At 57.2% G+C, this 22,267-nt stretch overlaps 2 protein-coding genes across 5 annotated transcripts in view; one reads left to right on the forward strand and one right to left on the reverse strand.

Moving 5' to 3' along the window:
* Window position 1: 1 nt before the first annotated feature.
* DPCD (deleted in primary ciliary dyskinesia homolog (mouse)) lies at window positions 2-11,237 on the forward strand. Of its 3 annotated transcripts, XM_067536980.1 has the most exons (7): window positions 2-122; window positions 492-572; window positions 1,140-1,264; window positions 2,181-2,314; window positions 6,611-6,661; window positions 8,826-8,928; window positions 10,293-11,237. In XM_067536980.1, exons 1-7 carry the CDS (start codon window positions 59-61, stop codon window positions 10,395-10,397), a joined length of 663 nt encoding a protein of 220 aa, XP_067393081.1. In that variant the 5' UTR covers window positions 2-58; the 3' UTR covers window positions 10,398-11,237. The 3 variants fall into 3 exon arrangements, with proteins under 3 accessions (XP_067393081.1, XP_067393083.1, XP_067393082.1); XM_067536982.1 differs by lacking the exon at window positions 6,611-6,661; XM_067536981.1 differs by lacking the exons at window positions 8,826-8,928; window positions 10,293-11,237 and adding an exon at window positions 7,418-8,739.
* Window positions 11,238-13,983: 2,746 nt separating this feature from the next.
* The window catches only part of FBXW4 (F-box and WD repeat domain containing 4), an 87,920-nt gene continuing 79,636 nt past the window's right edge, over window positions 13,984-22,267 (reverse strand). For both annotated transcript variants that reach the window (XM_067537110.1, XM_067537109.1), the window contains 3 exons: window positions 15,898-16,038; window positions 15,517-15,658; window positions 13,984-14,842 (listed from right to left, as the gene is read on the reverse strand). In XM_067537110.1, the coding sequence (XP_067393211.1) occupies window positions 14,726-14,842; window positions 15,517-15,658; window positions 15,898-16,038 (400 nt within the window). In that variant the 3' untranslated portion in view covers window positions 13,984-14,725. The remainder of the gene's footprint in view (window positions 14,843-15,516; window positions 15,659-15,897; window positions 16,039-22,267) is intronic.

Here is a 22,267-nt window from a genome sequence, read left to right on the forward strand (position 1 = left end):
TTCCGGGTCCGGCGGAAGCGCGGCTCGGCGGTTGCCATGGGGACGGGGCCTAGCCGTCATGGCGGCGCAGAGCTGGCCGGACCGGCTGCGCGGGGCCCGCAAGACCGCGCTGCTGCAGGACGGTACCGGCCTCCGCCGGGGGGCGAGCGGGGGGCGCCGGGGCCGAGCCTCTCCCTGCAGGCCGGGGGGACTCCGGCCACTGGCTCTGAGCCTGCCCCGGGGGGCGGGGGGCGCTGGACACATGGGGGAGGCCACGTGGGGGGAGGGGCCCGGAGAGATTAAGGGGAAGGGCAGGGGCACGTGGGGGGAGGGGCCCGAGGAGATTGGGGGGAAGGGCAGGGGCACGTGGGGGGAGGGGCAGGGGGCGATGGGGCAATGGCACGTGGGGGGGAGGGACCGGGGGGAGATTGGGGGAGGGGCAATGGCACATGGGGGGAGGGGCGAGGGGTGTTCTGCCCGCCCCCCATCTCACGGCCTGCCCTGGTGCCCAGGGAAGAGGAAGGTGCACTACCTGTTCGAGGACGGGCTGGAGCTGGCCGAGGAGTACGAGCTGACGAGCAGCCAGCTGCTGGGTAGGTGACAGGCTCCGTGCGTCCCCCGGCTCCCGGCCCGCGGGTGCCCGTGCTCATGACTCCTGCCCCGCCTGGCCCAGCAGGAACGTGTCCCGCGCCGGACAGGATGCAGCCTTTTCCCCCCGCGTGCTGCAGAGTCAGTTCTGCCCATCGGCACCCGTGTCCCGCCTTCGCCGGACAGGTACAGGCAGCTGGGGATGCAGCCTTTCCCCCCCAAGGCATGCCACCAGGCCCGCGTGGTTTTACGTCTCACGCCACATCCAGCACCAGCACTGGAGCCGCCCTGCTGTCACGCCTCTGGTTTTACGTCTCACGCCACATCCAGCAGCCCAGCGCCTGCTGTGAACGTAGTGGAGTACTGAGGCACTAGCTCCTGCCTGTGACTCGCTAACACCACGTGCTGAGTTCAGCTGCCCTGGGGTGGGAAGGACTGGGGTGGTCATGGGAATGACACACCATCCAACCCCCAGTCTGACCCCGCCCAAGGCTGTGGCTGAGGTGGTTGCTGGGATCTTTCACCAAAGAGCAGCTTAAAGAAAAGGGATGACCCTCATCTTTCCTCCACAGCTAGAAAGTGGAGACAGAAGAATGCCCTGGGGAGCTCCGGCCCATGGCAAGTTGAGGTGGGAGAGCCGACCGCGAACCCTGGGGGCACACTGGAATCGGAGCTCATAAAGGAAAGCAGCTCCACTGTACGTAAGGTGGCTCTGATCACAGCAGTATCTAGACTTACAGCCTCACTAGCTGCAACCATTGAGTGGCTGAGGATACGGCTTATCTCTTTGGACTTGTAGGGCTGCACCGGTAAAACACTAACCTCCAGGGACACCTCTCAGCTGGGTTAAGACTCAGGTCTTCAACAGGGTGAGGGCTGGGGAGAAAAGGGAAGGCCTGGAGGTTGGCTTCCTTGTTGTCTCCAAGGGAGTTTTAGGTTTCCCAAGTGGAGGAATCTCCTTAATTGCCCTTTTGGCTGCCTCAATCTGTCTGTTTTCCATGAAGCAGCATGAAAGGGCACCTGGAAATTCCAGAGCGCGTGAAGCACTGAGAAGGTGACAGCCCCAGAGCCTGCTCCTGATGTCACACACGCAGTGTTATATGCTGGTTGGTCAGTCCACCTAGGGGAGGGGGACCAGTCTCGGTCTCCCTTTCACAGATGAGGAAATTGAGGCCCAGAGACATGCCCAGGGCAGCAGAAGTCAGTGGCAGACCCAGGACTAGACTCCAGCAATTGTGGATTTGCGCCCACAGTGCTGCGGTATGCGTGGGGGGAAAGACAGCGATTAGGTCCCTGAGACCAAGAGGCCACAGTTCCTTGTAGCAATGGCAACATAAGTCTCCCTGGCCCACCTCCTCCGCGGGAGAGAGACCGGGAACTTAGAGGGATCCTACGTCTCCTTGTTCCCATGACCGTACCCTCAGTGGCCCTGTTCAGCAGCAGTGCAGGTGCTGCCATGGGAACAGGGAGATACAGTGCAGGAAACTCCCTGGGCTACTCACCACAGGCTCCATATTCAGACTGGTGGGCCGGTCCGATGCTCCTGGCACCCATCAGTAACCCTAGCGCATAACCCGGCTGCGGCCCATCTGACATATCTGCGTCTGCTGTAGCCTGTCTTCATGAGGAAGGACACTCAGACCAGTTTCCAGTGGCGGATCCGCAACCTGCCCTACCCCAAAGAGGTCTACAGCGTCTCTGTGGAAAAGGAGCAGCGGTGCTGTGTCGTCCGCACCAGCAACAAGAAGTAAGCAAGCATGGCGCTGCCTTCAGCAAAACCTCCTCGCCTGTTTTGTGTGGGCTGGGGGATGAGTGATTAGACCAGGGCCACATTCTCTCCACCCTCGGAGGGGCTGAGCAATTTCTTGGCTTCCTTGTACACATGGCTTTGCAGACCGCACCCTCCTTCCCACCCCCCCATCACTAGTCCACTCTTGGGGCTCCCCAGACAGTTCTGCTGCTGCACCTCAGTCCTGTCTTGCAGCACACCCTGCTATTCCAGGCCTGGGTCCCGACATACCGTAGTCCTGCTCTCTAGTACCCCTTACCTCCTTGGTTCCTTCTTTCCTCTTCCCCAGACTGGGGTCACCCCCCATTAATGAACCTCAGGTATAACCTAGAGTCTTAGAGATCACGGATACTGCTGAGGCCACGCTGCATTGCGGGGGCAGTCCACTGCCTCAGCTTCATTGCAGAGAGATCTAAGCTGAGAGCTCCCCCTTCCCTTGTTGGGGGAAGGCCCTCTGGGGCCATGCAGCACTGCAAACACCAGCAACCAATGCCCCTGCCTCACACTGATCCTGATGCCTGGCCACCGGGTGGGAGCTCCGGCTGAGGAAGGGCTTCCTGTCCCCCCTCTGTCCTCCAACAAACCCTCTGGAGACCAGGAGATCCACTCTAGGGGTGGGAAAGACCTAGGACCCCTCCCAGCCAGCTCCCTGCTGTTTGCAGTTCTCCTCTGCAGCTTTCAGTAACCTGGGGCTTGCTTCCTCTCCCAGATCACCAATGTCCAATAGGACCTGCACTGATCTCCAGGGGCTTCCCTCCCCTGGATACATCCCCTCAGCTTAGCTGATCAAAATCCTCCACTAAAGGTACCTGAAGCTACAGGAGACTACTCAAGGGCCATTGTAACGACCCTGATTGGGGGCAGGGACGCACCCAGCCAGCAGCAGAACGGTGCCTCAGTTACAAAACAAGTCAACTGTCTGATCGAGCAGTAGAGAATGCAAACCCAGGAGAAGCCAGTCTGGATCTGCTCTGGCTACGGAGGAACTGTCAGACTAAAGAGAAGCTTGGGTCTGTCTACATTACTCGAGCTGGGGGCTCACTCCCCACTGCAGGCAGACCTTGAGCTAGCATGCTAGTAACAGCTGGGGGGGAAGCGGGTGCAGCTCTGGCTCTCTGCGGGTGACTAGCTCAGGTAGCTCCTTGCACCAGTGTCCACACTGCTAGTTCTAGCCCGCTAGCATGAGTGTCTCTCCCGTGTAGACATAGTCCTTGAGACCTGCGGCTGCCCCGTGATTGTTTTGTGTCATGCTGTACAATGACGAGGCGCAGGCTCTGCCCCCGAGAGTTTACATTCTGCGGTGAGAGGGGCCTGAAGAGTGGAGCCGGTGGGGACGGAGCGATGGCAATGAAAAGTCTCTTTTCCTCCATGTACAAGAGCGGATAAGAAGCTGGTTCGGAACATTCCAGGGGTTGCTTTGCTGGAGGCAGGTGCCTTGTTCGGCTCTTCTCCCTCTCCCCCCCAGTAGCGCTGCAGAGAGAGAAATCAGGTTCCTGGGGAGAAGCCACGCTGGAATGGCCCTGCTTCGCACCCAGCTTTTCCAGTCCAGCTCCTCGTAACTGGCTGTAGGTGGCAGTGTTGCCCAATAACTCTTCCTTTCTCTTCTGTTCCGCCACTTGTGAGGCTTAATGAAGGCCTGCACCGAAGCGAAGAACAAGTGGCAGAACTAACCACGTACCCCCAGCCGTCATGGAGGGGGGCAGGGGTCTGCACTAGGCAGGAACAGGACGTTACAGGGCTGCCCCGTGGCATTTAATAACTGTAACATCGGTAAGATGGGTGCCTTTCTCCCAAGAAAGCACTGAACATTTGGGGTTCTCGGCCTGGGGAGGTGCAGGCTGAACCCAGCACCTGGGATTCAAGGGAGAAGAGGGGCCAGTTGCTCAGACAGAACGATGTCTGGGGGGGTGAGCAGCATCACCCACATCCAGGCTCATCCTCATAGCCACCGCTGAGGCTGGACAGGCATTTCTGCCAGGGCTCAACATCAGGGAGCTTAGGTTTGTCCCACCTGTTTGGAGTCCTGAGCAGAGTGCAGCCTCATCCCCCCTCAGCCTCCAGGACTCTGGTGTTTGTTCTCAGAGGACTTTCTCTGCAGAGGCAGCAAACCTTCCTTTTGCTTCCAGAGAACTGAGGGACAAGGATGGCAGCATTTCTGCTGCGGGCCAACCAGTGAATGCGCACAGAGCCAGGTGTGGACATCTGCACCTTGAAGCTCTGTTCGCCAGCTGGAAGGGGGGACAGGGACATCCCCGAATGCTTGGGACAGCGTGAGTGTTGTGCACTGACATGACAAGCCATCATTCCGGGCCGTTGTAGGGAAGGATACTTACTAAATGGGCAGCAGGGGATTACTGCTGCTAGGACCTAGAACATTTCCATCAGAAGCTCTCCTTTCAATCACTTCACTAGTGGCCTTTGAGCTGAAATGGTCTGTGCCCTTCTTCTCCTTGTTTAGGGTTGGAGCCAGCTCCCATTCAAATCAATGGGCATGCTTCTATTCATTGCGGGGGCTGTGTACTGCAGTGTGTTCACAGCTGTTCAGTCACACGGCCGAGCTTCGCAAAAGTCTGAATACTCTGAATATTTGGTGTTTCTACTGGCAGTCAAAGGGGCCCGGCCTCTTGCAGGATCCTCTGGAAGAAGATGCAGGATCACAAGGCTGTGAGGACACTGTGCCAGCAAAGATAACAGGCTGTGTTCCAGGCAGTGCCTGTTCTGAAACGGAGACTTCTCTTCCCACAGCTGTGAGTCAGGAGAGTCTCTCTTCAAGCCAGTGCGATTACACAGCTGTAAAGCTGGCGTGAGATCCGAATCACGTCCCAAACCAACACAGATCAAGCACATACATAGGTGGAAGCTCTAGCCATGGAATGGGACCAAGATGGTGTTTAGCGGATGGGTTATCGTGGCAGCATGTTAAGGAGGGAGCTGAAAGTTGTTAACCTGCAGCGAAACATCTTCCAAAAGGTAAGGTGACTCAGAAAGGGCTTATGTTTAAAGCTGCAGAGTTACCTCGGTGAAGACAAGATCTCGGCCACGTTTGAGGAAACATGCCTTGGAAGTAAAGTTAGAAGGATCTGAAAATCGCTCTCCTTAAGGGACTGTCACCTACATTGACCACGCTAAAGCTGTGAGCACAAGCCGACATCGGAGTGTGAGCAGGCAAGGGCTTCACAGCTGTCAGTTCTGTGCTTTGGTTTTAAATTAGTTTTCATTCGTTTCCTCCTCCCTCTATCGCCGAGCTTGTGGAGGGAGGAGCAGTAGTTTTGAAGTAGCAGCAGATGAAGCAAGTTATAGAGCAGGACAGTTCTGACAGATCACTTAGTCCTGTGCACCTGGCGCCCAGTTTGAGCCACTGAAGCCAGGGGGACTCCATCATTGACTTCACTGGGGAGAAGAATGAAGCCCCTGCAGATGATGGTGACAGGTGTGTTGGGCACAATGCCTTAGTTGAATTCTTCTGGATCCTGTAGACGGCCAGACCCTGCTTGACTAGTAAGGAGCAGACACTGACAAAGGAAATGAATCCATGGGCAGTCATTGCCCCAGCAGAGGAGAGAAATTAAACCCCCAAGAGCTCCCACAGCACAGGGCAACTCCTTATACAGGGAAACAAAGCAGTTCAAAGGGGAGAGGTTCTGGTTGTTTTGGGAGCAGCAGCTACTGAATGTCCAGACTCTGGCTCTAAGCCTTCAGTTACTACACTGCAGTTGAGGGTTTCCCAGGGTTGGTAAATGCAATTCTCTCTTCAAATAAACCTGTTTAAAACAACTAGAAATGGATTCACTTAACACCCCTTTCCCAGCATCTAGCCAAGGAGCAGCCTGATTGCAGTTCTGACCTCAGCCACAGGGTGAGAGGCGAGGGCAGAGAATCCCAGTTGCCCAAGCAGGGCTAACAAATCCATTAACTGGCCTCTGAGCAAGCGCCCCACACCCAAGGCAACGGGTGCTGGTAGCTTCCGCCCAGTCGCTCCCGTTCCCTCTGGCCACGGTGCAGGCTGCTCAAGTGGGATTTGCTTAAAACCTCTTGCTGTAAAATAAATCCATTAAACTAAATTCTGAAAACAAAACTGCAAAGCCGCCTCCTCCCCGCCCGCCGAACCTGATTCAATTCTCAAAGCCAGAGGTAGCGGTAATGTTACCAAGAGGAGGGGGATGGCCAGGCAGATCTGGTTTCCTTTGATCTTGTCACAGATTTTAGTTTGAGGCCAGCCCAAGCCATTCTTCTCCCCTGCTCCTTATTCCTCAGGCTGCAGAATGTTGGTGTTTCCATTGATGACGTCCAAGGCCCTTTCAAACAGTGAGTTTTTTCTGTGTACTGCTTTTTTTGTCTAATCGGTAAGAAGTTAACACTTCCTTACCATGTCTTTGTGTTCATCTAATCTCGGCTGTTTAACCTTTGACACCTCCCTTATTATCCATGTCTGCCACCTTTCCCAAATACCGACAGCAGTGACAACACAGAATGGTTTGAGCCCTGCGGTAACAAACCGCTTGCATTCCTCCGGAGTGGGAGAGCCATTTGCCCTTTGTATCTGTTTTCACCATGACTTGGAAAATAAACTAGCTGCACTTGCCCGGCGTCTCTCACTACCCTCTGCCCCTTCATGCAAAGCGAGTTTAATGGAGGCAAATCCCTCATGCTCTGACAGTAGGAAATAAACCCTTTTCTGTTCGATTCGGGGCACCTCAGGGCCAGAAACGTGTCAGTTTCACTGGAGGGAATTTCACAGACCAATGGGGCTGCAGGCCTAGATGGAGAACGAAAGCCTGGAAACTCAACAATGGCAGAGGGAGGATGGACCCATCTACATGAAGGGAGAGGATGGCTCAGGATGGCTCCCAAGGAGGAAGGGGGAGTCTTGGGGTTAAAGCCCAGCAGTGGGAGTCAACGGCGTTGAGTTCTAGCCACTCTGCAGCCACTCTTGCTGTGTGACCTTGGGGCTCTCCGTGCCTTATCTCAGGCAGGAAAATGAGGCTAATGATTCTGCTTCCGAGGGCTTATTAGTGTGTTAATGGGGCAGGTGCACTTACCTCATTCCCTCTCTGCACGCAGCGTAAAGCACCATAGACTAATGCGTGAAGCTGTTCTTAGTCCTGGCTACCCAGCCAAAAGAGTGCCGCATCGTTCTTCACCCCCACGCTGGCCCAGATACCCTCAAAAGGGCGCAGGGAGGAGCCAGCACGGAGTAGTCGGAATGCGATGTGGCAGCAAGATGCAGGGCTACACGGAGAGGTGTCAAAAAGCAGGGCGGTGACGTCCCTTTTTATAGCATGCCCCTGCGATCACACTTGGAATCTGGGTCCCAACAGAGACCAGAAAGATCTTGACAAAGGCGAGGGAGTTTCAAGAAAAGCAACGGAAATGATTTAGGGGGTGGGGAGACTGGATGGCTTGATTAAAACAACTAAATGTTTACCACTCACGGAAGAGATGGCTGAGCAGTGGAGATCCTGCTACAACTAGTTCAAGGAGAGAGAAATGTAGGATGGGGCAAGGGGGGAGAACTGAACTGGAGTGAATCAAGGGGCAAGTCTGAGGTTCAGGATCAAGGAGATCCTTCACCACCATAGGATCTGAAGACTGAAATAGTTTCCCAGCTCCATCCTTGAGGACATTTAAAGCAAGATGTGACAGAATACGTGACCGTTGGGAGGAACAAGCCTGCACTGAGCCCCAAGTGCTGGACTAGTTGGGACCTACGGAGGATTTCCGTGGCTATGATTATTTCGGCTTGACTCCAGTGTCCTGAAGCAAGACTGACCATGGACCTGGAAAGAGCAGTAGACACCCAAAGGGACATACGGCCCAGCTAGTAATGCTGCACTTGAGAGGAGCACTGGGGGCCTCTCTTCCCTTGCGAGCGCTGCTGCCGAGCAAACCCCGGAGGAAGCGCTAGACTGTACTACATGCAGTGGTGGTATTAACGTGCTCCTGCCATGCCGCTCTCCAGCTGCGTCTCGGAACACTCTGGGTAAGACGGTGCAAAGGCCGAGGCCCTGCCCTCATTGGCCCTTCGTTCTCAATCTGCTCCGAAGCTCCGGCTAGATTGGGAGCAGCCGGTTTGGCTCAAAGGATGCAGCAGCTCACCTCTAGCTATGAAATCATGGACTTGCAAAAGCAGCTAGAGCAAGTCTGTCCTTGGCCCCAGGGCTGCCGTGTCAAGAGCATCTACTCCTTTCGGATCCCTCGATTTCTGGATTCCCGACAGCCGGGGTCTGAGTTCCAGAAGTGCTGAGCACCTCTGACTGCAGCCAGAGGCAATGGGGCGCTCAGCTCCTCCTCAAGTCAGTGCCAAGGCTGGGCGCCAGGCAGGGCTCTGGGCCGACGTGTGGAAGGAAGGGCATGGGAGCAGACTGGCCGGACGAAGAGCGGTATTAGTCTGGTGGCGTCACATCACTGGTGTGGACTGTTTGTGACGGACAGAATTTCAATCTCTCTCCTTTCTTGTGCTTGGGTGCAGATATTACAAGAAGTTCCCAATTCCTGACCTGGACAGATATCAGCTTCCCCTGGACGCTGCTTCCCTGAGCTTCACTTACGCCAACAGCACCCTGATCATCTCGGTGAGATTCCAGTCCGCGCGGTAATACTTGGCCCGTGGTTTTACATCTGGGGGGTGGGGAGATGACAAATTCATCCTCCCCGTTTTACAGCTAGGGAAAGGGAGGCAGAGAGGTGGTTTGCCCATGGTCAGAGGGGGCCACCGCCAGAGCTGACTTGCCTCACACGGACGGGGCTGCGTGACAATCACTGATGCTTGTACAGTACATTCGGGAGCTATAGGGTACATGCTGACAGTCCACGCATGGCCGGGCAGCCACAGGCCAGGGCATGTTCTCTGCCTAGAGAAGCTCACAGTCTAAACAGCGGTAGGTGTTACAGAAGGGCTGTCTCCCACTGCCTGAGGCCTGGAACCACCTCCCCTTCCTGGGGCCGCAAACTCAGCCCTTTTCCTTCTTCAGATCCAGCCCCAGCTCACTCTTCCTGGGAGGCCCAGGTGCTGTGCTGCTCCCTTCAGAGGAGTCTCCCACACAGGGTCACCCGGTGCTTTGGGCGTGGGAGCATGTGCCACTTCTGCACTCAGAGACAACTGTGGGCAACCAGAACAGGAGCTAAAGATACCAGCTGGGGAGGAAGGGGGGGAGGAGCGGCTGCCTGCAGCCATCAGAGGCAAAATGGCCACCTTCGGGCTGCAGCTCCTTGTCTGTCCCAAACTGGAAAGGGTAGCGAGCAGGTGTGTGCTGGGAGAGGATCCTGGCTGAGGGTGAACTCCCCGCAGAGTTCAGAGGCCATCGGCAGCTCCAGAAGAAAGCGGCCAGCCGGACCATCGTGTGGATCTTGTCTGACCTGCCGCAGGCTAGGGACTTTCACCGGTGGTCCTGCATCCAGCTCGTTAGGCTGCAGTTGAGCGAGGGAGCTCAGAGAGGCTGGGGCTGGAGTCTCCAGCGCCCCTTTCACAGAACCTAAAATCAACTACAAACCCGCATTAAGAATTCAACGGGCACTGGAACTGCCTCCAAGGGCTCTGCTGCTTCGCTGGTCATTGCAGTGCAGAGTTTCCTTCCACCTGCCCCTGGGTCTGCCATTGCCGGGGTGGTACCTGCTTGGGGAGAAGGGGGAGCTGCAGGGCTCTTGAGGTCAAGCTGGCACCTTCTGTCTGAACTATAAAATCTATCCCAAATCTTGGCCAGTGGTACCTAGCCAGGGGGCTGCCCCCTTGCCCCAGAGGGCTCGAGCCATGAGGCAGGCAGGTGACAAGAGAGGCAGATTTCCTGTTGCTTTCCACCCGGATCCATGCTGCCAGGTGGGGAAGGGGCTAATGAAGATGCTCCTCTCGCAGTCTAGGCTGAATAAGCTGCTTGAAATGGTTACGCCTGCAGTGCTGAGCTGAGCGGGGGCACTGAGCGGTCGTGTCTCTTTTCTGCAGTACCAGAAGCCCAAGGAGATCCTGGCTGCAGAAGAAGAGCTGAAGAAGGAGCTGAAGAAGATCAAGGCAGCTAACGACGGCGACGGGGAGTGCAAGACCCAGTAGGCAACGCCTGCCCCAAACCTCCCTCCCCATCCTCCTGGCACAGCTACATGTTATTTATTGTGCAGCTTTTTCTAGTAAAGTTATTTCCACGGGGAGGTTGCTCGACTGGTGAGAATGGTTCTGCCTTGGGCTCCGTCGGCCGCACCACACTCAGGTCAGGGCGCACACACCTCGAGGCTGATTTCTTTCCATCCCCCGCGGATGGCTAACACTGAGCTGTGCAATCCTTCCAGCAGGCTGGGATGCCACAGCGAGGGAGGAAAATCACGCATTAAACAGCTTTCTCCTCCCCCAGCGCTTCCACTGAACCCTGCCGAGAGACATTTGCTCGGCTATTTCTGGATCAGTCACTGAGGGACTGACCCAAAGCAGTCAGGGGGCTTGGGATTGGGCCCTTAGGGTCGTGCTAGGAAAGACAAAGCTTCGCGGGGGCTCCTCTGCCTGGTAGCGTCAGTGGAGCCTCCACTTTCTGGGGACTCTGTCTCCCTGTAGACCTGGCTGTGATGGGCTGGTACCAGTGACTGCCTAGCCACAAACATGGCAAGTCCCTCAGAGCACCGAGCAAACGGGATAGAGAGCAGCTCCCCCCTGCAATGCAGCCATGGTGAGGAGGAAGGTGGCAGCTGTTCAGGGGTGCACAGCAGCTCAGGCCAGGAAGTGAAGTCTGGCGCACGGAACCTGCATTGCATCGCGGGGAGAAGTGACCAGAGTTATCCAAGGTGCGATTTGGCCAGCACAGCCGGGCACCAGGGGGGAAGCAGCAGGGGATCAAGTGTCGCAGGCAGTTTCCCAGCTGCTCTGACGGCAGGCTGGGACCCCGGGGAGGAGCACCACCTACAACGCTGCTTGCTTCTCTGTGAGCCTATGGAAACAACCTCCCTGTCCTCGAGCACCGAGGTCCTACCCCTGCGGAGTCCTCAACTGCCAATCATCGATACAGCCCTATGCCCATCAGTCTCTGGTTCTCCCAGCAGGGCATGTCTGATCATTGCCTCTTCAGTTATAAGCTGCCCAGAACAGGCACGGTCGTATTAGTTATAACCTACTGAGGCACCGTCAGCAGCTCCTGCTTGGCCATCTCCCATCCCAACCCTGACCACACCCAGGGCTGTGAGCATGTGGGATCTGACCAATACAGCGTGAGGTCAGTTGAGCTTCCGAGGGACGATGGCCACGTTCAGAAGTTAGCTACAGTCACCAGCCCCTCCACCTCAGAGCAGCAGCGCCAGCAGTGCAGGTTCTGCACCTGTGATGTCCCTTGGGGAGGAGGAGGATTCGCTTCGCAAAGCAGTTTGTGGCCAGGCCCTCGTAGCTACAGCCCTACAACGGCAGCTGGCAGTTTGAATTCTTTGCCCTGGCGTGGGCCTACACTAAAGATACTTTTATCAGCACGCTGGCGCTGCCCAGCGGGTAGAACTTTTATGAGTTGTCTTATCATAGCACACAGGAGCCAAATCAAAGATCAGGGCCCCGTGGTGCCAGGCACTGGGCAAACACAGAACAGAGACTGTCCCGGCCCCACAGAGCAGTTTTGGGGTCTGGCACCAGAGTACTTCTTGACCACACTCACCAGCACCCAACAGAGGGCAGGGGGAAGCCCGAGGGGCAGAGATCATGTTAGAAAAAGGAACGATTGTGAATCCGGGGGGATGGTGCAGGGTGCATTTCAGGATAAGAACCCTCCCCATAGCTAGGTGCTGCAGGAAGCAATGCTGGAGAGTCAGCGAGGGTCACCCTTGACCCTGGAGCTGAGTTTCAGATCAGCCAAGACAAGAGGGGCCCAAGACACAGCCACGATGCAGGAAAATCCCTCTTAGCTCGGCTGACAAGTCAGCAGATGCCAGGACAATCAGAAATGGGTAGCGAGGGTACAGAGAAGCAAAGGGCTACCACCGCGAAACACCGCCTCCTTACGGGCACCTCATTGTTAATCTTCCACATGCTGAAATGTGTCCATTTATTTCTACTCTGCTGGTGGTGTCTTGGCTGGTTTCTGATCCAGGCCAAAACTTGAACTCTCGCCCCATGGCTATTTATAGTTTCCTTAATAGCCTCTGGTGAAGGATTTTGGTGAAGGCTTTTTGAAAGTCCAAATAAATTACATCACCCAGTTCTCCTTTCTCCACTATTTCAGTGGCCCACTCAAAGAATTCTTACAGATTAGAGATGCATGATTTTCCTTTACACATGCCATGCTACTCTGCCCCAATCATGATCTCACAGGAGTTGTATACTTCTGTTACCCACAGTTTCACCCAGTATACAGAAGTAAGGCTAACCCGCTTAATTCAAATGAGCATCCTCTGTGCCATTAAGACAAGGAAAACGCCATTTAGTAGCTTTGGGTGTAGGAGAGATTTCATAATTGGTAGCAGCTCAGCCACTTTACCCTGAACTTCCTTTAGAACAGGAGGCTCTATCCCATCCGGTCCAGGGGATCCGTGGCTTCCTAAAATTTGCTCGAGTAGCTCCCTTGTTTGCAGAGAAGGCTTCACCATCTGACAGCTCCGAAAAAAAAGTAAGTAGCCCCACCGAGGATGTTGGCGAGGTGAGCAAGGAAAGGAACGGTCCGTTATTGCTGTACGGACTGGAGCCTCCTCAGCCTCGAAGTGAGGCCTGCGCGCGCAGCGGGAAATGCAGGAAGGGTTGTGTCATTTCAGCTTATGCACTGGAAGCTCACTGGAGCCTCTTCCTGGTAGCCAATCACCAAAGCTTATACAGGGAATTTGTTACTTCTCTCAAAGAAACGAGGAAAAACACCAGCTACAGGGGGAGAAATTTTATTCACCTACAATATCACAAACCGGCAAGACGGAGCCTGGCTCGGCTGATCACAGCATGAAGCTTAGCAGGCTTCCCCTCCTTCACGTCAGGGATACTCCAGTGCCGCCTGTAGGCACCCTCAGCTTGAAGGCAGAGGTGCAGCTCGCTGAGAGACAATCCCAGCATGCAGTGCTCCAGCTACTTAAAGACGGAGCAATGCATGCTGGAATCTGTAGTCTTTGTAAGTTGGAGCTTTATTCCCAGTCAGGGCACCCGTGATGTGCTCCATTTGATGCCATGCAGGTGTGTCCCTTGGGCTCCTGAGACGCTGCCCATGAGGCCCTACACGTTTGTAGAAATCTCAGTTGCTGCTGTAGTTCGTGAGGTCGGGGAGGCTGACCAGCTTCAAGGCAAGGCAGGTAAGTGTCTCCTCTACCGCACCCAGCTCCAGGCAAGGCCCAGCAGGGACCGGCTTTACACAACGGCACAGCGTTGTTTAGAAAGAGTCGCAGGCAGCCTGCACGGCAGGTTCCGCACTCCCAGTGCAGGACAGCAGAGCTGGCGATTTCAGTGGCACTGCGGGCCCCACTCCAGGTTGCGGGATTGGGCCAGACACACACAGACAGTGGGGCAAGTTACAAGCCTCACAAAACGTCCGACATCAGTTTTTGCATCCTCTCTCCACGAATGCCCAATGTCAGGATTCTGTGAGCCCCTCACACCGTTGCGGCCCCTTTCCTGCCCTGTGATCAGCACCGCCCTGAACCAGCGCCAGCGAGACAGGATCCCGGGCTCGGTTCGCGGCAGACGCGGAGGGTGGGGGTTCCAAGCCTGCAGCCTGGTGTACATTTGCCGTCTACGCCCAAGGAGTGAAACTCTGTTGCCCAACCTGCAAACACTTGGGCCGATTTTCACGGTGCATGGCTCGGGTAACGACGTTGGGAACATCAGCTGAGCGTCCATTACCAATCCGCAGAAACCAGGTTCACAGAACCAAGTCTCCTCCGTGTCCTTTAGCAAAATGCCGCCGCCCCAACCCGACTGACCGCACACCCCAGTCCCTGCCGGCCGAGCCGAGCTGTGGTAGGACAGCAAGGGGAGACGCAAGGTTGGCCGCGCCTGGTTGTTCAAGGCTCTGCCCCTTTCTCCCAAATCAAACGCCCCACATACACAGTCTTAGATTTGCTCTGCGCTGTTCAGACGCCCGTGAACAGCGCAGCACAGCTGGCGGGACCCTCATTGCAGGTCTCCCGGCCTGTCCGTTACCGACACAAACATGGTGTCCACAGAAAAAACCAAACCAACCTGAACTGGACAAAATAAAAGAAGTAAAGGACAATTTGCCTTTATTTAAGCTAAACGGCAGGTGAGTCGGAGACATTCTGGCTCTCAGTGCTCACGGGAGATGCTTTCCAGCAGCTAAGGAATCCCCTGAGATGTCTCCATGGCCATTTGCCTCCCCCCTGCCCTGCAATCCCTGAGCTGAGCATCAGATCTGCCAAATTAGAAGCGACTGGAGGCAGCTGTGGTGCGGGAAGGACCTTCCTGCCCCGTTGGCCAGGGCATCAGGGGGCTGTGAAGTCAAGGGCGTGCAGGGTGGAGGCCAGGGCGGCGTAAAGGTGGGTGGTGCTGAAGCGGAGGCAGTAGACGGGGCTGCTGGTGGGGGAGGACAACGAGAAGCTCTGCAAAGAATGAGAGGAAAATAACTTCTCCGACCAGCGACGGAGCCAGGTGCCTGGCAGGGAGGCAGCAGCAACCCAGCCCCTCGAGCCGTGGGCGACAGCACCAGCAGCTGGGCTGCGTGAGGGCAGCCTGCCGCCGTGGCATGCAAAGGGAAGTGGCACAATGGAGACAGGGCTCTGCAGAGGCAAGCGTTCCCACGCGGGGTCTCCCTCAAGGTAACTCAAATGCAGGGCTCCTGAGAGGTGCCACTTTCTCCATACCACCCCCCGCCTGTGCCCCTCAGCCCTGTCCCGCAGACCCCACCCCTGGGGCGAAAGGGGACGTGGTCTCTGGGGGCCACGCCGCTGAGAAAGCCAACACGGAGCCAGTCGGTGCCAACCGTGGGGGCAGGTTCTGGTTTGGAAACCTCCGCTGAGAAGCACAGCTCAGCACACACAGGCAGCGAACAGCCGCCGGACGGGCGACTTCCGGTCCCCACCAACCTGGGCCGAGACGGAACCTGTGACCGCCAGGCGGAAGCCGCCAAGTCCAGCCTCCATGTCCTGGGCTATCCGGTCATCGTGTTGCTTCGAGGGAAAGCAAAACTAGCCCTGCGCAGGCGGGAACAGAGGGCAGACCCGAGCCTGTTGGCCACGAACAGCCGAGCCGAATTTCCCCTGCCCTCATTCCTCACCTGCAGGCACCTGCTCCGCCGTTTATCCCAGAGCCGCACCACGCCGTAATAGGCGGAGCCGCTTGCAATCATGTGATTCCCATCACTCCTCACGCAGTACAGGGCACTGTCGTGGGGCTCCTCCCACTCCATGACGCACTTCCTGTTGGGGGGAGAACAAAGCAGAGGTAGCCACATGGCGCCCATCAGCAGGAAACCGGGCCGAGCACCGGCTCCTCAGCCTCCGCAACAGGAAGTCAGAAGAGCCCCGATTCCTTCCGGGGATTCATCCTGGGGTGCATGTAAGGGCCTCACCGCAGCCCGCACAGCTGTAACCGAGACCAGCTTTTGGCCTGCAGAACCACGATCCCTGGGACAGGAACCCGGCAGGGCGCCTTTTACCTTGTGCTTGTCCGTAGGTCCCAGGAACGGATGTAGGTGTCGTAGCCACAGGACAGGAGGGTGAAAGGCGTTTCATAGAGGACGTCCAGGACACCAGCTCCTCGGTGGAAATCAGTCCCTAAGCAGGTCACCAGCTGCCCACTGGAAAGAGAGAAGAGGAGGGTTGTTCACAGCACAGCCCCGGGATACAATTCGCTGGTACAACATGGCGTTCAGGCACCTCTCCCCAAGGGACTGCTGCTGCTGCCATAGAAATAGCAAGCGTCGCTGACGTCCCCAGGGATTCTGAACTCAGTGCCAGTAACTCTACGCCACCCCCCTCCGCTCCAGCCATCTACAAACATGCCAATCCCAAAGGAGAGGGAGATGAGACCGACTCGACCACACGCTGTCCAGAGCTCTTCAGACTCACCCTCGTCAGAGCTGGCAGGACAGAGGGGAGATGGGCCGCAGCAGGGCTTTCCCAGCCCCCGTGTCTAGGGTTTAACTCAAAGCTACAGCGACGCTTCCCCAGACACCAGGCAAGAAGGAGCCGCGGCGGGCTACACGGCAGCTCAGGTGTCTCAGCATCGGGCTGCATGGTCACTGGCGGAGAATAACTAACTGCCACAAGAGTCTCAGGCCGAGGAGAGAGGAAAAGGCTAGGGAGACTGCTCGGCCCATCTCCCAGCCAGGGCAGGGTCGGTCCCTACAGCACGGCTTCTAGGAGCGGGTCCAGTTTAGTGCTGAATGTCTCAAGAAACAGACAGAAAACCTCTTCCCGGCCGGAGATCTCTCGGTCTCAGGGAGCTGTTGCTATGATGCTGACCCAGAATTTTCCGCGTCTTCATCCCATCCCACCAGCCCTAGCACCACCCTAGACTCAGGCCTGTCCAGGCCTAGCCCTCACGCTTCCCCTTATGCAGCCCCCGCCTCGCTCATCACTTTGACAAGCTGCACAGACTTCATAGCCCGTCCCGCCAGTCCCCAGATTCCCCTTGTTGCTCTTCTCTGCATCCCTCCCATCTCTCAGCATCTTTACTGCACCATGGCGCTCAGCACTGAACACGAGCACTCCCCGGGGGAAGTCACACCAGCTCCATCCCCAGGGAAACAGCTCAGCTCAGCCCCTCGGTCTGCAACCCAAACCCGAACCGGCCCGTTTGTACCGCTGGATTGGAGTAAAGCCCCACGATGCCTTTCCAATCCTCACATCCAGCCCAGGGTCTGAAAACGCAGCTGGTTATGCCCCATCTCTGACACCGACCCCCCCGTTCATAGCCCAGCAGCCATGTCGGCTCAGCAGAGCCACTGCGAGCAGTCGGTCAAAGCGGGCGGGGAGGAAACTAAGTGGCTGCGAGCAGTCACCCGCCCAGGGATGTGGAGTCAGGCGGCCTGGGAATCCCCACGTGCTGTGTCAAATACCAGGCAGCTGTGAGCAGCTCCGGATGCAGCCTGGGCGAGAGTTAGCACATCTCAGGCTCGCCCCAGAGGCAAAAGACACCAGCCGGCTGCAGTGTCTCGGTGGCGCTGGGGAGACTCTCGCCCAGCTGCTCGGAGGGGCCGTATAGCACAAACCCGCCTTTTCTTCTTTCTAGCGGCCTAATCAAAACTGGACACAATAAACTTCAGAGCACCTGCTTTTCAAACCCCGCCGCACGGCCACCGTCTGAAACGGCCTCTTGCTTCTCAAGACAATGAAGGGCTCTTGAAAGCCGAGAATGGGCCTTGCCGGTGGGGTCACCGGCCGCCCCCCCGTTATTTTGTTACTTGCTGCTCCTTGATCCCTGTGTCACACAGTTCTGAGGCATCCTAGCCAAATGCCTTAATTCCGTCCGTAATCTGGGCTAAAGCCTCGTCGGGGGGATAAAGACCACACAAAAGGAGAAATAGAGTCCCGGGAGATGTTAAAACAAGTAAACACCTTTGTGTCACGGGAGAGAAATAGCTGATAGAGCAGATTAGCGGCTGGAGCGGTGGTGTCCCCCAGATCAGAAGGCAAGCCCTGCCCCGATATTTGCAGCCAGCACGCTTCTATGATCACAGCGCTGGCTGCATGCTGAGGCCGGCCTGTTTCCCCCCGTCGCTCTCCAAAGAGCAGATTATGTAGAATAACAATTTCTTTGTGGCTGTGTAATTCCCTCCGTGACCGTGACTGTGGGCAACTACACCGGCCCTTGATGCCAGGCCCCTAGCAACCATTTAAAGAGGCCAGCCAGCCCTAGCAATGGCCCCCCCATGCAAACCTCTCTGACAAGCTTTAACATCAAGTGCATGAATTAATCCCCCCCGACATGAATCCAGGGGTGCTGAGTTATTGGACTTTGTGTTTCTCAAGGCGAGGGATCTGGGGATTCCAGCCTTCCGTCCTCACAACCTCTCGCAACACATTAACCCTTTACAAGAAGGTTTTAAATCCACCCTTCAGAAGCCCTGCACCTGTGGACAGTTCGGGAGGTTGAAGTGTTTGCAGACGCTGTGCGGGGAGCGAAGCAGGAGCTGCAGAGAGGCAGGGCTGTGCTCTGCCTGGGTTGCGAGAGCTCTGCCAGGACGCAGCCAGAGTTGAGACACCACAGAGCTTTGGCGTTCTGCTCCCTTCCCAAGGGCAGCAGCATTTCCATCCACGACGCACACAATCCCAGACCCCCGCGCATTAGCTCAAAGAGGCCCAGGAGAAAGAGGAAGGGTGGTTGGCATTACTGGATAAGGCACCGATCTGGGACTCATTCCTGGGAGATCCGGGCTCCACTCCTGACTCTGCCACAGACTCCTGAAAGATCTTGGACAAGTCACTTAATCTGGGTCTGGGGTTCCCCATCTGTAAAATGGGGTTGATATTTCCCTGCCTCAGAAGAATGCCTGCCAAGTCCTTGGCAGGTGCACAGATACTGCGGTGCAGGGCCCACAGATAGGAGAGACGGATGGAGATTCCTTTCCTGCCTGTTCCAGCTGCCCCGTGCAGCTTAGCTATTTCCGGAAGCGATGACCCCAGCTCCAGGCCATCGGGTTTCTGGAGCGGTCGGGGATGAGGGAGGCCAGAGGAAAGACACAATCCTGGGCCCTGATCTCCAGCTGACGTACTGGCAGACTGAGGTGACAGATACGGGGCACAGATGCAACTGTGTAAACACAGGACCGCTACACATGCGTATCCACTCCCAGTAGCAATCCGCTGTTCGGGCCCGGCCCAGCCGCTCGCATCCAGGGCCAAGTGTGGAAAACTCACAAGGAGAGGAGATGCTCTGCCCTGAGATCGCAGGCCTTCCCTGCTTCCAAATGGGCTGAAAATAAATAAGAGGGCTCCTCCTTGCCACGTCTGCAGGCGGCCAAGCACTTTCTGGGGGAGGGTCGCTTCTTCCTTTTACAGACAGGGAAACGGCAGAGGGGAAGGGAGATGTCCAAGGCCACACAGAGAGCCAGGAGCAGAAAGCAACAGCCCATCTCTGAACAATGCGACTTTGTCCACCAGACCTTGCTGCCTCCCTCCACCTACCCGAGAAGCAGCCGGCACACATCTCCCGCTCTCCGTGTAACAGAGCGAGGGCAGGGAAGGGAGGAAGTCTAGCACCGGGAGCTAAGAGGTTCAGAAATCACGAGCCTGTCCTTACACCGTCTGGGCGCCTTTCGAGTCCCAGACACCAGTTTGGTTTGCTGACCAAGGCTAGCCCGGCTGAGAGGGTACAGCTGAGCGAGCGCGTGCAGCGTCCTGGGCTGCCTTGCGCGTCTCCAACCAGGCAGCGCCCACCGATCCCAGGCCGTGCTGCAGCGCTGGCCGGTTGATTTGACGGATAAAGACAGCGTCTCTAGTCGATCAGTTTTGATACGTGGCCCTCCGGTTACACTTCCCACCTGGAGCACTGCACAGCAGTTAATGTAGTCAGCTACTGAGGGAGAAAAGGATACAGCACCCACCCGTCACCCTTTAATGGGACCCTGGTATCTGGGGTCACAGCCCAGCTCCAGGCCCTTGGGGTGTCACAAGCAGAGACATGGCCTGGGGCACCCCCCATGTGCTGCTCTCCCCCCGCAGGCCAAGACGGGTCTGGATGAAGGCGAGCTGGCCTGGCCTGGGTCTGGAGGAGCCTGAAGCAATGCTGAGGGAAGCCGGCGCAGGAGGGGACCCGTCAGCCAGAGCTGCAGGGCAGGGTGGAGACAGCACGTGGTCTCCTCACACATACACGCTAGGGGGGCAGGTGGAGCCCTAGATCCAAGGCCAGAAGGAACCATTGTGATCATCCCATCTGACTCCCGCACAGCCCCGGGAGGGGCAGGCGGCATTTCCTGAAATGCCATCGCTGCACGGAGACCTGCGGGACACGAGCCAGAGAGGCAGGGGAGCTCCGGCCCCAGAGAGCTGAGGGCAGCAGGCCAAGTGCCCCTGTGGAGCCAGCCTGTAACTGAGCCTGCAGCGGTGCCAAATTCTGGCAGGGCGGGAACCCGCATGGCTCTGATGAGAGGTGCGCGGTGAGGGAGAGCTGCACAGCTAGGCGATCGGCGGCCCTCATCCTGCCCCGGGCTCTCAGCGCCCGGAAGACTGCCCCTCCGTCAGCACCTCGCTTCTCCCCCCGCCTGTGCCGGGAAGGTGTTGGCAGATGGAGCCCACTCAGGCTTCTCCGCTCAGACTTGAACCTGAGCCACCCCAGCTCCGAGGTGTGAAGGCGACCTATCACTTCAGGGCTCAACGACACCTCCGGGGCAGGCAAGGAGCCCCGCGCTCCCAGTGCCGGAGGCCCAGGGTGCCTGCCAGCCATAGCAAGGGGCTCTGCTCCGCAGAGGGGTCGTGCGTAGTGGGGATACGTGGCTGGGAAGCTCCTAGAGACGGCTGGGAAAAGGAGAGCGCCCAGCCCCGCTCATCCAGGGCTGATCTCTAAACCACAGTCCCCGAGTGCCCCAAGCCCCCAGAACGACCCCTCGCTAGCCCGCGGGCTGCTCAGCATGGTTGCTTGCATGTCCCCTGTCCCACAACGTCCTGTGGGGGTGACCACAAGGGCACAGACTGGCCCTACACAAACAGGAAGGGACAACTGGCTCTGCTGGAGCGCACCCTAAAGCCTGTCCCCGGAACCCTTTCAGGACGGGGAGCGTTTTATCTGACAGTCACAGCTGAGTTCTCTCCTCTCCCCCTTGCTGTCCCTCTATCTCCCCTTCCTCCATCCAGCCCTTCATTGGTACTTGCTGGGGAGTTCTAGCCTCCCCACTGACCCCCCGGAAGCTGAACACTGAGCATAACCCCCCATCTTGGCCTGAGGGGTGGGGGGACAGCATTCTAATCAGCCTCGCTGCTCAGTACGCCCTCCCGAGCTGCAAACCTCAGAGCATTGCTTCAGCTTGGAGACGGGTACCCCAGAGTCCCCTCCATCTATGGGGCGGGAGGCCACCGCCGTGCCGTCTGATCACTGATCGCCCATCCACCCGTCCCAAGAGCTCCCATCTTCGCACAACACGTGGTCGTTTGGAAAAGAGCCTGTGCCCGCTCTCAAGTGGGATATTCGTTCCCCGGCCGGCCACGGCCCGGCCTGCTGCACACATTTGTTATAGGACGACCGCAGTCATTATGTGAACATCTGCCACTGCCGGGCCCCGGGCTGCCCGGCCCGTGTGTGTTTGGGGCCCCTGCTTTGCTTTTTATTTCCCCCCACTGTTTGTTTTCCCCCCTCACTAATGAGCCTTTAATGTGCGGGCGGGCGGGCGTGCTCTCCGGGACGCTTGTCTGGGCTCCGCTGCGTAGGTTTCATTTATGTTTGTTTGTTTCTTTCTTTGTTAAAAATAGGAGATGAAAGGCTGGGGGGGGGGGAGGGGGGGCCATGGAGTGAGAGGAGAGGCAGCCAGCAGAGCGGCCCCACCACTCCACGTGGGATTTACTCTGGGGGGAGGCCACCAGCAGCGCCATTGCACTGCCCCAGATCCGACTCAAGCCCCACTGCTATCCATTAGCCAACGCTCGCTCCTTCGGGGGCTGATTGGGAGCCCGGCCTCAACGCCCTGTATAGCCTCCCCCACTAGTCATCACAAGAACATGGTCCCTGCAGCAATGCCACTGACAAGCGGGGCCCGGCCACACAGCGCCCAGCCCCAGCTGCACCAGCCCGTCGGGGCAAAGGGATCAGCCACCTTTCAGGCCGTATTTCCCTGCCTCCAAGCCGGGACTCAGCCCCTGCCTCGGGGGAACAAGCTGAAGTGATGCTACCATCACCTCCCCAGGCTTGTTCTAAACGTTGCTCCAGGGCATCAGGGACCAGCCAGGCTGCACTCCTGCTTTTGGACAGATTCTCTGGAGCAGCTTAGCGACCTCCTAGGTACGGTGTATTTCTACATCAGCCCGAAAACAGAGCCAGGAAATCCCTCTCTCTCTCTCTCTCCCTTCCCAGCCCAGCGAGGAAATCCCTCGGCA

The sequence above is a fragment of the Emydura macquarii genome, unplaced genomic scaffold (genome assembly GCF_026122565.2).
Source record: "Emydura macquarii macquarii isolate MOO-44397 ecotype Brisbane River unplaced genomic scaffold, CSIRO-AGI_Emac_v2 contig_3692, whole genome shotgun sequence".
NCBI lineage: Eukaryota > Metazoa > Chordata > Testudines > Chelidae > Emydura > Emydura macquarii.